This window comes from Phaenicophaeus curvirostris, unplaced genomic scaffold, assembly GCF_032191515.1.
Source record: "Phaenicophaeus curvirostris isolate KB17595 unplaced genomic scaffold, BPBGC_Pcur_1.0 scaffold_160, whole genome shotgun sequence".
Classification (NCBI taxonomy): domain Eukaryota; kingdom Metazoa; phylum Chordata; class Aves; order Cuculiformes; family Cuculidae; genus Phaenicophaeus; species Phaenicophaeus curvirostris.
Window position 1 is genome coordinate 322,406 of NW_027206780.1, and position 15,371 is coordinate 337,776.

The 15,371-nt window shown below is 42.3% G+C and overlaps 1 protein-coding gene across 1 annotated transcript in view; it reads right to left on the reverse strand.

The window, feature by feature from the left end:
- The window catches only part of ARMH3 (armadillo like helical domain containing 3), a 127,364-nt gene that overhangs the window by 107,934 nt on the left and 4,059 nt on the right, over nucleotides 1-15,371 (reverse strand). The window contains exons 2-8 of the mRNA XM_069882508.1: nucleotides 11,094-11,205; nucleotides 10,570-10,626; nucleotides 10,293-10,439; nucleotides 8,017-8,124; nucleotides 7,285-7,377; nucleotides 6,342-6,416; nucleotides 5,566-5,652 (exon numbers count right to left, since the gene is read on the reverse strand). Of these exons, the coding sequence (XP_069738609.1) occupies nucleotides 5,566-5,652; nucleotides 6,342-6,416; nucleotides 7,285-7,377; nucleotides 8,017-8,124; nucleotides 10,293-10,439; nucleotides 10,570-10,626; nucleotides 11,094-11,195 (669 nt within the window). The 5' untranslated portion in view covers nucleotides 11,196-11,205. The remainder of the gene's footprint in view (nucleotides 1-5,565; nucleotides 5,653-6,341; nucleotides 6,417-7,284; nucleotides 7,378-8,016; nucleotides 8,125-10,292; nucleotides 10,440-10,569; nucleotides 10,627-11,093; nucleotides 11,206-15,371) is intronic.

A 15,371-nucleotide genomic window follows, 5' to 3' on the forward strand; every position in this document is an offset into this window, starting at 1 on the left:
CATCTATAAAGGTAAGTCCTAATAATTTAAGAAGTATTTTAGATTAGCAATGTACATTGGTTTGTCCTTGCTTGTATGTGTCCGTGCGAGACTAACAAAGTTATTCTGGAATCAGGACAGAGAAGGAAAGACTCTATCCACGCAGCAAGTCTAAAGTAAATGGGAAGAATAAAACACAAAACATATCAGATGCAGCCCTACAACTTACACAGTTATCCAACTGATTTGCCCACGGCTTGACAGCAAGTTAAAAATAATACTGATCAGAAAACAACACTCTCACAATTATTTGGTGCTTTGGGAGGATCAGGCTTTCTTTTTGGCTCAGAAAAGAAAGCAATCAGAACAGACCAAAGCTCATCAAGGCTGTCAGCCTGCCAGCAGCAGCACACAGCCCTGTCTGCTGTCTCAGAAAGACAGAAAACTTGCACAGAATCCATCTGTGCACAAAGCATACAAAGACCTTGAGGCTGATGTAGAGGCTTCTATTGAGTAACAATATACAATCCTGCCTGTACAACCATGCTCGCTCTCAGAAATCAAATTTAGTCAGTGTCAGTAAAGCAGAAGCAAGCTTCACCAGTTCATAATTAAATAGATTAAAATCCATCCTTGTAAATATATCCTAGCCTTGTTAATTTCAGTAATTCTCCTGCTCTTCTTATAGGAGGAGAAGAAACTCTCCGTACCACAGCTCACACACACAAGAGTGGCCAGCCTGTGAATCACAGATGACAAAAGTGATGGGGATTTTCCAGGCAATGGGCAGCAGGGCTGGATTAGGGGCTGCAGGGTTACCCAAATTCCCAGATGTCGGGAATAAAAAAAATGGGAGATACTACACTGACCAATGCTGCCAGGCTCTTTAATAATGCCTGTCTGAAGTTTTCCATTCCTCCAATACCTTCCATGTCTCCTCTGGGCTCCCCTAACTCCCAAAGCAGCACGCAGATGACTAACCAGTGCAATCCATGCATCATATTATTCAATATGGGACAAGGCAGTTTCCAGCGTGCAAGTCTGTACCAGCATGATGGGAATAATTCCTGTGCTGCCCTCAGGGAATGCAGGTTGCTCCTGCCACTCCTTGAGAGCCAACAGTTCGAACAGTTATTGCCTGTGAGCATCAGTCTGAACATCTACGATGAACATCAGCAACATGCAAGTTGCACAAGCACCTCTAAGCCCACTCCGTACTCTTTGCCCGTTATCCTATCCTAATCCTGCTATTTCAGAGTTTCCTCAGTTTTCCGCCCATTAGGAATCACAGCACAAGTTTTGAAATTCTAAATTACACCTGCTACTCCACAACATGCACAAACATGCAATAGCCTTGAGAACCAGTTGATTTTGAAAACTTCAAAGTGTGTCAATGAAGCAGTGACACAAACTTAGAAACAGCTTCTCCCTCCAACTGTCTCCAGAAAGAACAGAAAAAAATATGATTCTTGGCTCTTGGAAACCACAGATCTTTTCCCGTCACTACCATCAGATAACAAACATTATATCACTAAGGTCTTCTTGACAGTGATGAGGTACAGATACAAATTCCTGGAACTCAGGAATACTCAAGATGCCCTCCATGGGTTTACCCACCATTAGATACCAGCAATCTCACAGAAATTAAGGTGGAAACTGGCAAAGATCATTAGGAGGTAATTTTTAAAAGACAAGCCAATTAATAGCAGATCAGAAATGCAGTCCCCAGGTAAGCCACACCATATGAAGAGAGTGCTATATGAGGAAGCATCTGGCAGAAAGAACGAGATCTCCTCCAGGCCCCCAAATGCACCTACAGCATGAAACTACGGAAAATAAATTTTTAGTAGGAAAAGCAAGTAAAGAAAACCCAACTAACCATGTATAATCCCTAGTTAGGTGCTCAACTTATCGTCATATCTGTAACACAAACGAAGGCCAGAGCCCACTTGATTATCCCTCACAAGACTTTTCCCTGAACGTTCATTAGGGATGATTCAGCAGTTTTGCTGCCAGCCCTGATGAGGCCACCTCCTCTGCAGGCAGGACATCTTGCAGGGAATTGGAGCTTGAATAATTAGTCTTTTTGTTGAAGAGATTAATTTAAAATAATATGAGTTGTATAAGAACTGTTGTTTAGGTTTGTTTATTTAAAAAAAAATAAATTAATTTTCTGATTCCTCAAAATGTCAATAAGCGTCCCCTCAGCACCTGTAGCTGACTGTAACTGGACATGAAGGGCTGGCAGACACACTACACGCTGCCAGACAAGCACACAAAGGGAAACCCCCACTTTTGGACTAATTTCTTTCACTTCTTCTGCCTAGCAAAAGACACAACATGCCATTCTAGTACATTTAACACGAGGCAAAGCAATTTCTACCAAGATGTTGTCAAGGAATCTAGCTATCCAAAAGTCACTACCTCATTTTAGGTTTTAACTTGCTGTTCTACCAGCCATGCCTTAAAACACTGAGAAAGCGATCAAATAAATACTCTTCCTCACAGCATTTTCTCTGTTTGGCAGCCTTCTGTGCACTCTTAACTTCACCATTTTCCTAGTATAGTCAATTCTTTGGTTACCTTTTATGTTTCTCAAACATAATATCAAAGTAAATATATTTTATCTGAAATCAGGACTGGGATTAAAAGAATATAAAATATAACTGAAGACTTTAAAAAGCATATACTCCTAACAACTTTTGAAAATTGTTAATTTTCAGATCAGGGACATCCCTTTAAAGCTTCCCCGTAAAGACACATTAAATAATTTTTACTCCTAGAAAAGAAATTAATGAGTAAGCCAAAATCTCAGCCATGCTGCTAATGAAAATGTGGGTAGACGTTCCCCAGGGAATTTGAGAGGAGACTACAAAATTCACATCCCAAAAATATGAAAGAACATCCTGGTGGAAAATATTCACATTAAATCCAGACAAAAAAAAATCATAGCCAACTAATTAATTTTCAGCCTAATTAGATTTTCTTAAGCAGCTGGAAACACAGTTTAGCAACCAATGAAGTTCAGAACAAAAGAGAACCTATCAGCTGCAGCAGAGCTAACTAAAAAGAGAACTCCAAAGGATTTGAGGCATGAAAGTATGCTACGATACACTGACAACCAGGCAACCATCAAACTGACCCTAAAGGCCAAAGAACAATAAATAAAAGGAGCTACTCTACTTAAGGACAAAGATTATGACAGCATTACTACAGTCTTTCCTTGTAGTGCTGCTTATAAAGGGCAGTGCCAGGCAGCCATCATATAAAATCTTTCTTTAAGTTGCCTTCAGCCTTGCCAGATGAATTACTCAAGCCGAAATTCCTGTTGCTACACATCTGCCTCAGTTTGGTTTGTACCCTTTAAACATCAGCACAATTTCTTGGGGGTATCCAGTTTGAAGACATCTAGGACAATGTTTTCCAAAGCACTTGACCCCAACTGTACAGAAAGCTACTGCAAAAAGGACACATCTTATGTACTCACAGCCCTCTACCTTATTAAGGACTTAAACTATACTACACAGGGATCCATAGCTCAGGGATGGGACTACACAGCTCTCCACCCTTTGACCTGAGTGCTGCAATGAGACCTCTGGTCCTTCTAGTCTGCCCTCACCTGTAACCCTACCCACATTATTCCCAAGAGTTTTCCCTCGTGGCCATACACTGAAACCAAACTCAAAACTCCCTCAGCAAGTCTGCAGATGACACACAAGAAGGACGGGATGTCATCTAGAGGCACCTGAACAAGCTGGAGAAGTGGGGCTGTGTGAACCTCATGAGGTCCAACAAGGCCAAGTACAAGGTCCTGCACCTGGGTCGGGGCAACCTGCAGTTTCAACACAGGCTGGGGGATGACGTGATTAAGAGCTGCCCTGCAGAGAAGGACTTGGGAGTGCTGATCGATGAGAAGCATGACATGAGCCAGCAATGTGCATTCACAGCCTAGAAGGCTAACCTGGGCTGCATCAAAAGAAGTATGGCCAGCAGGTCAAGGGAGGCGATTCTGCCCCTCTACTCTGCTCTTTTAAGACCCCACCTGGAGTACTGTGTCCAGTTCTGGAATCCCAAACATAAGGATATGGAACTGTTGGAGTGAGTCCAGAGGAGGCTACGAAGATGATCAGAGAGCTGGAGCACCTCCCATAAAAAGATAGGCTGAGAGGGCTGGGGTTGCTCAGCCTGGAGAAGAGAAGGCTCCGGGAAGACCTTATAGCAACCTTCCAGTACCTGAAGGGGGCTACAGGAAAGCTGGGGAGGGACTTTTCACAAGGACATGTAGTGATAGGATGAGGGGGAATGGCTTGAAATTGGAGGGGGGAAGATTTAGATTAGACATTAGGAAGAAATTCTGCACAATGAGGGTGGTGAGGCCCTGGCACATACTGCCCAGGGAAGTTGCGGCTGCCCCATCCCTGGAAGCGTCCAAGGCCAGGTTGGATGGAGCTCTGAGCAGCCTGGTCTGGTGGGAGGCGTCCCTGCCCATGGCAGGGGTGGTGGAACTGGATGATCTTTAAGGTCCTTTCCAACCCAAACCATCCCACGATTCTGTGATTCCTGCTTCATGCTACCACAGCACAGACTGCTGAACAGAATCTGTAATTCATGATTCTGACAACATTCACAGGAATGAGACATTTACAGGGATTACTTTGACATGAAGTGTAGCTCCTGTCTTCGCCTATCCTCTAGGTCTATTCAAAATTCAAAACAAGATCTATTATAAAAACAGGTATGTTTTGAAGCCTGCTCCTTCCCAGTAATTCTGTTGAGGAGGGAGTATTCCAACACTTTCCCATTTTCTTTGCCAACCTAAGTGTAGTAAGATATTCCTGATTATGGGGAAAAAATAAGACTGATTATCAAAGCATCATGCCTCATGCAAATGAAAGCCAACATGAGGTGGTTTTTTTGACATTTGAAATGTTTCTTTTTCAAGGCGATGATTAACAGAAGGAAATGGGAATATACCACAAAGTAGCGCAGCCAGACTAGAAAAAAGGAAGATGAATAAAGTTTCTCAGAGAGGAATCGGTCAAAGAGATTGAGACAGGCTTCTCTTGGAAATACTAGCTGTGATGTTTCAGTTCATTCTTTGGTCACAGCTTCACCATCTCTTCTGGGGATCTTTCTGTCTGCTAGTCAAGTTCTGAATGACAAATTCAGTCTGAAGCCCAAGATGACTGGCAGCTCATTTTACTTTGGAGATTATGTATAACCAAAATCACACATACAGAGACAAACACGCAAGTTCGGCACAACAGTAACTCTTCAAAAAGGAGCTTCCTGAGAATACTTTCATGAAGGAAATGCAAATCCCCTAGGTAGTTTCTTTCATGCTTGCACAAAACGAGCTGTACGAATATCATACACATTTGATTACACACAGACATCAGAGACAGATACAGTTAGGATAATGTGACTGCTCGCAAAACTTCAGCAGCTCTGCGCTGATACCCTGACAAATGCTACACTGCATAACTGCTAAAAAGTGTACTGCAGGCTGCCTTCATAATCCGGAGGCCTGTGTAAATTAATGAAATAGAGAGAAGAGATGTTTCTGTTAGCCAGAAGAATACCTACCTCGTACTTTCTGTAGTTGACCAGCAAGGCAAGGAGGACAACAGCATCATAGCCATGTTCCCTGCGACTAAGTGGGCTGGACAGGATCTGAAATAAATAATCACACTGTTCTGTTCAGGCCTGCCTCAAAACACAAATGCAGTGACTCTCAGACAAGGGGTAGCTGTGAAACGTACATGTAAAAGCAAATTATGTCCTAACTGAAAGACTATATTTAATGTTGAGGAAGTATCAGTACTTCCAAGAAGTTCTGCATGCAGAGAAGCTTATTTATCACAGAGAGGAAGCACATGGGCTTTCTGAGCACAAAGTGCAAATACATTTCTCAACAACACTGAGCAGTATAACTTATGATGATCTCTTATCATCACCAACATCATCTGTGCAAGTTTTCTGGGTTTCCCTAAGCCCAGTTCCACTTCTGAAAAGTATCACTTATCAAAGCGCAGAAAAAACCCTCAATATATTCAGACTGTCTTTTGAAAAAATTTCCTCCAATTCAGGAATTCTCTGTGAAATTAGCCAAGAAATTTGTTCAGCTCCTATCTATGCACACATGTCTCAAGTGAAGAATACTTTAAATACTCAGTAGTGACTAAAAACAGCAGACTAGAGTAAGTAGGAGATAGTACCAAAAAAAAAAAAGCTATGACTGAGCTATGGCTGCAAGCAACACACAGTGCCAGTTATCCACACTGCACTGAAAAAGCAAATACATGACTGAAAGCTCTCACTACAGGAAAAGAGCCCCTGCAAGTACAAGGAAAAACGCTTACCTGTAAAATAGCTTCAAATATGCTGTTAATCATCACATACTCCAGGATAGTGTTCTGGCTAATGTTATCTGTCACCTGAGTACAAAGAGAAATTTTAAAATCTCACCTGAAGCCTCCATGATGCTGTAGCTGCCTCTGGCACACACTGGGAACAGAAGAGCTCTCCTACCAGATGGGCACATTTATCCAGAATCTCACACTGAGTCAGCAAGTCAAGGTGTGACTAGCAGCAGAGCTAGCCATAAAGTTAAAGAAATCTGTCCTGTCTCCCACCTCTTCCTCTGGCAAGAAGCATAGCCCACACATGAGGAGCTCCCCCGCTTCTCTACAGACTGATATTTTACACAGCTGCATGACAACAGCCATCAGCAGCTGAAGCAGACTGTTACATTGGAGGCAGAGAGCGAAAGAAACAGCATCCATATGCTCCACTGAGCTTTCCCATGACAAACGAGGCAGCAAAGACTTTCCCCATACTCAATTATCTCTTACCACAGCCAAAATAGTTCACAGTTGACCATCTCCAAGAGATGCTAAGTGGCCATTTATTCCAACTTTCTCATTCTTCATATCCTCACTACTTTTGAAACCACTCTTCCTACACCTCAGCCCCTCTCCTCTGCTCCCTTTCCATTTATCTGAAAACTTAAATATCTTTTTCCCTACAAGAAGCTGTGAATTCAACTAACACTTCCTCCTGTGTCTCTCTCCTTTTGCCCCAGTTGGCACCTATCTCGTGAAGTTAAAACAGTCTGCTAGTGTGCACTGCCACCACGGTTAGAGCAATGATGCACATCTCGGACTGACCCTTATTCTCATTCACAACTTCTTCCCCTCTCTTAAGCTTCTCACTGCAGCATTCTGCCCAAGTTCTGCAACAGTTTCACCCCTCAAGATGCGGCTCATCAAAGCCTTCAAGTCTATACAGCTGGCATTCATTTACCGTCACCAAGCAGAGAAGTAGCTTCAGACACAGGCTTTTGAGGCTTTCAGAACCTTCTGCACAGAGAAGCGAGTCCAAGCTCTCCATCAGATTCTGAAGAAAACACATTATTTAAAAGCAATATTTACAATTATTTGAAATGTTTGTTACAAAAAGCTTTTGAGAGGATTCCAAAACAAAAGAACCAATATAAAGCCATGTTATTCCAGAATGAATAACTGAGCCATTACTGCTGTTACACAGCCCATATGCACACCATTGGTTCTTCAACACTGTTTTGCGCTAACTACTTTTTAAAGACTAGAGGCATAACATCATGACCACCTTTCAAGAGTTTTCTCCAGATGCATGACAGATTTTTGTATATAAATAAAATGAATTTTATTCACAAAGTTGTTCAGAGCTCTACAATACCATCTTCCTTTTTGTCTGCAAGACAGTAACACCAGTGCTTTTCTTTTTTTCAACACTCCATTTTACTTAGTGGGGGAGAGGGAAGGAGAGGGGGAGAGAAAGGGGAAGAGAGGATGCTGTTATATTCCTAACAAACACAGGGACCCCTAGCGTCTTTGTGCCACAGGCAGGCAAAGAACTTAAGGCGAGTTGTTTTTAACAAGCGGCTAGAATATTTCCCCCAAAAGCTACACCTTGGTAGACACATCCACCCACAAATCACTGCCCCCACATCATGGCTGCTGTGCAAACTGTTTCTCTACATTGACAGGACCTCACCTTCATACATAGCTCTGCCTTATCAAAACCCACAAGCATGTTGATGATGTCAAACCCAGAAGTGGATTTGTTCTTCTGATGGACACCCCGAATCAATGCACACAGAGTCTGCAAAGGGAAAAATCAGAGGGCAAGATGTAAGGCAACACCCATAACTCAATAGCAAAACCCATCCTAAGACCCTCTCCAGCCATGGCAAATCATAGCCTGGAAGCCATACATTTTGTCTGACCACTCCTCTACCTCTGTTGTCTCTAAGGAGGATTCTGGATGCTGAAAACTCAAATTAATTAGAGAAGAATATATTTGTCCATATTTTTCCTGGTTTTCACCCCTTCATTTCACAGCACTCTGAGGAAATGTAATCCTACTGCTTCTCCTGTCCGGACCCAGACCATAGACAGGATTATGATCTTTGAAAAATAGCTAAGTGTGGCTTTAAGGCAAAAATATTGATCAAGAAACTGCACGGCACAAGCAGTGCCCTATATATGGATAGACACACTTCAGAGCTTTGCAGATTAATTTCTTATTTCAAGCATGCCAAAACATACAATGTGCATACAGCACAGTTTATCACGTTATGCCTGTCCACGCAGCAGATGCTTTTGCTGTAGAGAGCACAAATTTCTGTTTGGTTATCACACTGCTATACCAAGCCTGACCAACAAATAGTCTCTTTGTCAATAAATGAAAGCAAATAAATAAATAAATAAATAGATAAATGGAGGAAAAAGTGTCTCCAAGCGTCTCTCTATTTGGCAGCTTAAGTTTTCTGAACTACCTCAGGAGCTCAAAAAACCTTCCCACTAAATGTGACCTCCTTCATGTTTCTTGTTGCAGGCTCTGGATTACCAATTCATACCAAGTTCTCAGAGATCACTGGCAACACAGAGGTATCAGCACATTGTGCTTCCAGCAGACACTCTGGAAAATTTAGGGACAGCAAATGTCTCATTTGCTCCAAAACAGGGAAAACTCCTGTGGTGACTTTTGCCATCAGGTTGCTTTCAGGACTGTGAAAGAGGGGAATGAGCAGGAATATCACCACAGCAGTTTGAGACTCCAGGACAAATCCACTTGTGAGAAGTAATTAGTTTCTAAAGATGTAAAGCTTGAGACAAGCAGACCTCAAGAAATCAGGAGACCATACAGAACCACACAGAAGCAAAAAGATAAAGCAGACATCCTTTTCTTCATTACTGTCAGAAACAGGACGCTGGACTAACAAACCTTTGGTCACCATGTTCACTCTCAAGAAAAGACTGCTTAAATAAGTTTTTGCTTCAGGATCACTTTCCACATGAACACAGACTGATTAAGGGAACACTCTCCCAACTCAAGCTCCGGATGTGTTACCTGGTTCCTATTTACACTCACACAGCAGGATTCTAGACTTGAGCCCTGACCTAACTTCTGCTAAGTGCTTGAATACAGGTTTGGGAACATGGGGCTGGGCTAGATGGTCTATGTAGCTATAACTACAATATTTAATAGCATCCTTTGAAACTAATTGTAACGATAATACAATCCAAGATTGTATGTCAGAGGTGTAAATATTCTGTTTTAAATCAACTTTTCCCAGATTACTGCCTGTCGAATGTCTCCTAGAGGTTACTTCTCCAAATCTGAAATTCATATCCTGTATTCCCACAATGGAAAGAAGCTGAGACATATGTATTCACTAAATCATAACAATCAGCCTGTGAACTCTAACATCAAACATCAAGGGTGAGAGGGGGAGTCTCCCACACAAGACATAGGATAGCTTTGGTACAGAGCAACCTGCAGGAAAATGCTATTAATTCTGAGTGACAATTCTTCACAGCTTCTAATTAGGACGCATCCAGCAGGGAATTCCCCTGTAAAAATTTCACACTAACTTCTCCAGAGCTTTATTTCATTTTCAAGCCATACAGAAATTCAAAAAGGAGGCTGAAAGAAGAGAGAACAGGAGAAAGTAGGATACAAAGCTGTAACAGAGTACTCTTGAGCCCCCACACTGACATTCTGCAGTGTGAACAAGCCCCTCTTGTCCTCCCTCCATTGCCATCTGCTTCATCCTGCATCACCACATCCTCTTGAATTCTGAACCAAGCTATTGCTCTTCAAAGACTAAAGAGATTATGAATGTTTGTAACCTCCACAGATAATAAGCAGCAACTGTTCTGTGGACATCACTTCTCCTCAGAGGCAAAGAAATGAGTCCAAGATGTTTGGTACCAGCAGCAAATGTATTGCAAAAACAGACCATTCCCTATCTCTCAGTGAGGTACCTGTAATGCATTGACCACTTTGATTGGATGTTCTTCACCCAGCGCCTGGATGCAGTGCTGAAACAAGCAGTTGATGTTATCTTTTATCTTCATTAACTCTTCCCCATCCAAAGCCTCCAGCTTCCCTTCCAGATATTCCAAGTTGACCTGCCAGGTGAAGAACCAGTTAATACACGTGACACAACCACTGACATAGAAAGGCAAGTCCTTGCACTGAGTCTGCCTTATCATAGGCAGAAGAGCAGCAGCAAATCAGAAGATGCTCAGTTCCAGTTACCTTCATGAGAAACAGCTCCTCCCAAAACCTAGGGTTGCATTTGCTAGGGTCCTCTGTCTAAAAGGAAAAGGAAAAACCATGAGAGCAAGCAAGAAGAAATCATTCAGGCAGAATTTAAAGAAAATCACCATCATGAGTAGCTCGGAGTCAGCATCACCCCACTGAATGACCAAGTGGTCTCACAGCATAGAACCCTGTCTGTACAGATCCCCAGAAACAGAAGGATGAACACAAGCAGCTCTCAACTGGGAACCCCATGTCTACTTACTGAATTAGTTTTTAAGAAATACTTCAAAAGCCTTCCATAGATCACAAATGGTTCTGTTAGACAATAGGAGAAGGTGACATTAATGAAGAGAGTAGGATACAGAGCTCTGCAAGACACTAGGAGAGCCTGAATTGTGTGCCTACACTGTGCAGTCCTTACCTTGGGAAAAGGATCCACCCTGCAGAGCCCTCAGCACAAACTAAACCAACAAAAATGAACACAACACTTTAGAAAGAAGAGATGCTTAGGTCCTTACCGTGAAAATCTCATCATACATCAACACAACTTTCTCCTTCCATGGCTTCTTGGAGGCTGAAGATTTCCGGAGCAGCCCACCTTTCTTCTCTGTTTGGGCCATACTGTATAACCTGAAGGTAAGAATAGACAAAAAAGGCTAAGAAACTTGAACTTTTCTTCAAGGCATATCTGGCCTGCCTCAGTCATGAAAGACCTTTTCTCTGTACTAGCATATGAATAGCATCTCACAGCAGGGGCTTTAATAACTATACCAGATAAGACATCAGATGAAAAGTCCCATCTAGTCCTATACTCCATTTCAAAGAAAGACAACCAGACACAGGCAGATAGAGAATAAGCTCCATATGGATAAAGTTTTTTAATTCTTCTCTGCTAGAACCTGATTCACGATCCAGACCAATGCAGTTTACATCTAGAAAAGTATGTATTTTTTAATATCATTGCATAAACTGTGATACTGCTATTAAATGGATACCCAGTCCTTTCTGATGCTAGTCAAGCCTCAAGGACAGCTTGTGACAAAAAGCTCCTGAAACTGTTTGAAAAATTCTTCTCTTATCTGTTCAACTTGCTGCCTACCAAAGCACTTCGAATTCTGCTTCTGCACTCTTGAGGAGGTGCCCAACCTTAGGAAACATTTGGCTGCAAAGCCTCCTTAAAGCAGCCCTGACATTCTTACTCATCCCTACCTTTGCACCTTGGTATCCCTCAGCTGTGCCAGCTGTTCTGCAAATAAAGCCAGAGAAGAGCCCCAGCCTCAACCACCACACATGGTTCAGTTTTGGGAGGAGGATGGAGGAACACAGGGAGAAGCTTTGCAGGGATTCTTTTTTTTTTTTTTAAACATATGCATTTCCTGATAGATTTGACAGCACAAGAAACACAAACAAGTTTTACTATAATTAATTGGTGTCTTATGCTTACTGGTTATCCTTTGAAAAAAAAAAGGAAGAATCATTATAACACAACAAGCTGCTATAAAAATTAACAGCCAGAGCTGTGGTTCTGAACCTTCTGTGACAGCCAAACCCATCTCAGGGGCTGCGAGTCAGAACGCATGACTTCCCGTGCACTCTCAGCCTCACGTCTGACGCTACAAAGCACATCACCACTCTGACCTTGCAAATACACATTTATCTGCAATCACAGAGATTTTTCTGGCAAGCATCACCGCATTAGCACTGCTCTGACCTCCTGTATCACTGCAGCACTGTCAAAGGTACTTAGCAGAAAGGGAACACCACCTCTCCTCATATCCCTGAGCTCCCAACCTTTCTCCCACACCTCCAAAGGTAATTACACACACAGCAGCAGCACACCTCAGGCAGAGGGTTGACTTAAGTCATGCTCCAGAAAGACATGGGCAGGCTCTTGTGGCAGCTGTGCTCAGCCATGCTAAATTATGCACAGAGAGGTACGTTCACTACAGACAGCATCTAAGACCCTAGAGCTTTCTGAGCTGGCAGCCATAGAGGCAGCTTTAGATTCAGACTCCATCCCAGACTGCCTGAACCCCTTCCACAGCCACAGCATGTTTAGATCTGTCTTTCCTTCAAAGAGCAAGTTCCAGCAACTACTGAATGCCAGTTCCAGATCTATTCTACGCTCTTTCCACTGCAGACAGCTTTTAGTTGTCTTAGACTACGACTATGTTCTAAACTAGGACTCTCGGTCTCCAAGAGTCGGTTATTCAGACATCCATCTCTTGAGCAGTAAACCTCAGTTCTAAGGAAAACATCTTTGGGCCTGGAGAAAATTCTGCTGCTGCAGAAGACCCTACCCTAGGTGTGAAGGAAAGGAGCTTTGCTTGGATGGGAAAGCAAAGGGTAGGACAGAGAGGAGCAAATCTCACACCTGAAAAGCTGGGATTTATAGGGACAGGTGGAGAGGTGGTCTGCCTTCCCTCTAGAAAAGGAGTACACCCAGCCAGCTGGTTAAGGGCTGGTGTGTGTGCTGGGATGAGAACAGAAACAGCCCCGAGACACGATGACAGACGGAAGCTTAGCAACTACTGCACCATAACCTTCTGTAAACTCCGAAATCATCCCTGCAGCCTCCCAGGTCTATGTACCCAATTAAGGTGGAAAAAGGTTGCAATCTAACAAACAAAAAAGAAAACACTTCTCAATCATCTTGATAGCTTCTCTTTTACAGACTAAGCATTATTTTTAAACTGCCATGGGAAATAAGACATTATTCTAATTAGAAACATAATTGGAAACAGAGAGAAATCTATTAGAAACCAAATCAAGAACGATGTCACTTCTAGCCTTGCAATACAAATCTTACCCAAGACTGCACAAAACAATTTCCCAACTAGAATCATAAGCTTCTGAGCCTAAAGCAGCTGCCAGCCCCAGCATACACACACATCCATCAGTGTGCTGCTAATTGAATTACAGCTAACGAATCCCAATGTCAAAACCAATAAACTAACTCTCAGTGCTTCTAGGTCAGCATTCCCACACCAAATGCCTACATGAATGGGAAGGGATCAATACACTCTGCTTACTCCCTGGACTTTGAGAGCTGCATTTTAACACTTTTCCTGTGTTTCCACATAGACAGAAAAATCTAAATCCCACAAGACACAAAGGCTCAATGCTGGGTGAGCATCAGAGGCATCACATGATCATGTGAAAAATCTCATCTCTTTCAAAATGGGGCTTGGGATTCATATTCTCTCAACCAAAGCTGCACAGAGCATATACAAAGAAGACTGCTAACAGCAAGGTTTAAATAATGTTCTTGTTTATAATTTGCTGCTCTACAAATGAGCATATGGAGGAGCAAGGGGAGAAAAGTAAAAGTCGCCTTTCATGCCAATGCTTTATTAGGCTGTGCTTGTTTCATGACCTATGATGATCAGGCTGTACAAATGGCTTTTTCTTTTCACTTTATGCAATTACATTTTCTAGACGTCATAAAGATAGAAAAGGAAACTGTATTTTGCTAATGGGGGTCTTCTAGGCAGCTGCAGAAAACAACAGTTAAATGCACAAAACATTTGTAAGTTGCAGAGTTGTCAAATTATCAGGACGCCACGCCAGCTTATGAAAACGACACTGAATATGGTTAACAATTATCCTTTAAACGCACCACATTTAAAAAGCATTAGTGCATTTTCCACACTGTAGGTTCAAATGGATAATTTATTCTGTCAATAGGTCAGTCCCATTAACACATGCTGCTAAGTGAATCCTGCTGCAGCCCCTGCCGGCACAGGGGAACTGCCCCTGAGGGCCAAGGGAAGTGCACACATGTGGATTTTCAGAACAGAAACACATTGCTGTGCAGCAGAAGATCCAAGATGCTTCATCTGAAACTAAAAGAAAACTCGACAGAGCACAAGGCTTGGCAGCTCAAAGGCAGGGGAAAAAAGGCCGTGGCAGACAGAAGTTCAGGTATACTCTTGCTGTATCTATCATCAACCCTGGCACCAACTGATCCAGTCAGGAGGAAAGGGAAGAGCACATCCAGCCATCCACATCCTTTCCATTTCATTCCAGAGCTCATAGCACAGATTCCAACCAAACACGCGACATTCTGATGAGCACATCTCTGTCAGCTTTCCATTTGAATAGCCACAGGAAAAAATGAACCTGACATTTTGAGTCTGAGGTTTACTCGGATTTGTGCACATTGAAAACTGTGGCTGTTCCACGTTGACGCTCAGTTCCTGTGCAGACTATTATTCCGTAGTCGTTCTTGTAACAGTGAAAATACTGATGCAGAGAACAAAACACTAATGCACATCTACACTATAACGACATCAGGATGCAAAACTTGTAACTTCTGCAATCTTGCAGGCAGCTCATTAAGCACTGTATTTTGCATTTAATTGCCTAGGCTAACAAACCTGAAAGTTTTCAAGATTACAGGTGCCTATATACAACACCCACATACAATCAAACATGAATAAATATATTCAATAAATATATTCTTTTTGGTGTGGACCCCTCAAAAAATACACTGTAACACTTTTTGGCTAAATAAAAAGAAAACAAATCGATGACATAAAATGGTATTTTCATATATTGACTCACTTGGCAAACCATTTTTTTCTGTTTCTGAAAAAGGCAGTGCAAATATGTGATCTATATTAGTTTGTTGATGCCAAAGCCCTGGAACTCAATCAATATTTATGAAGACCCAAACAAGAACGGAGATACTTTGGCTATTAGAATCCAATACCCCTTGACTCACCACTGCTACCAAGATTGGACTCAGCTGTTCAGATACTTCAAAGCTAGTAACTGCCCCCACCAATGACTGC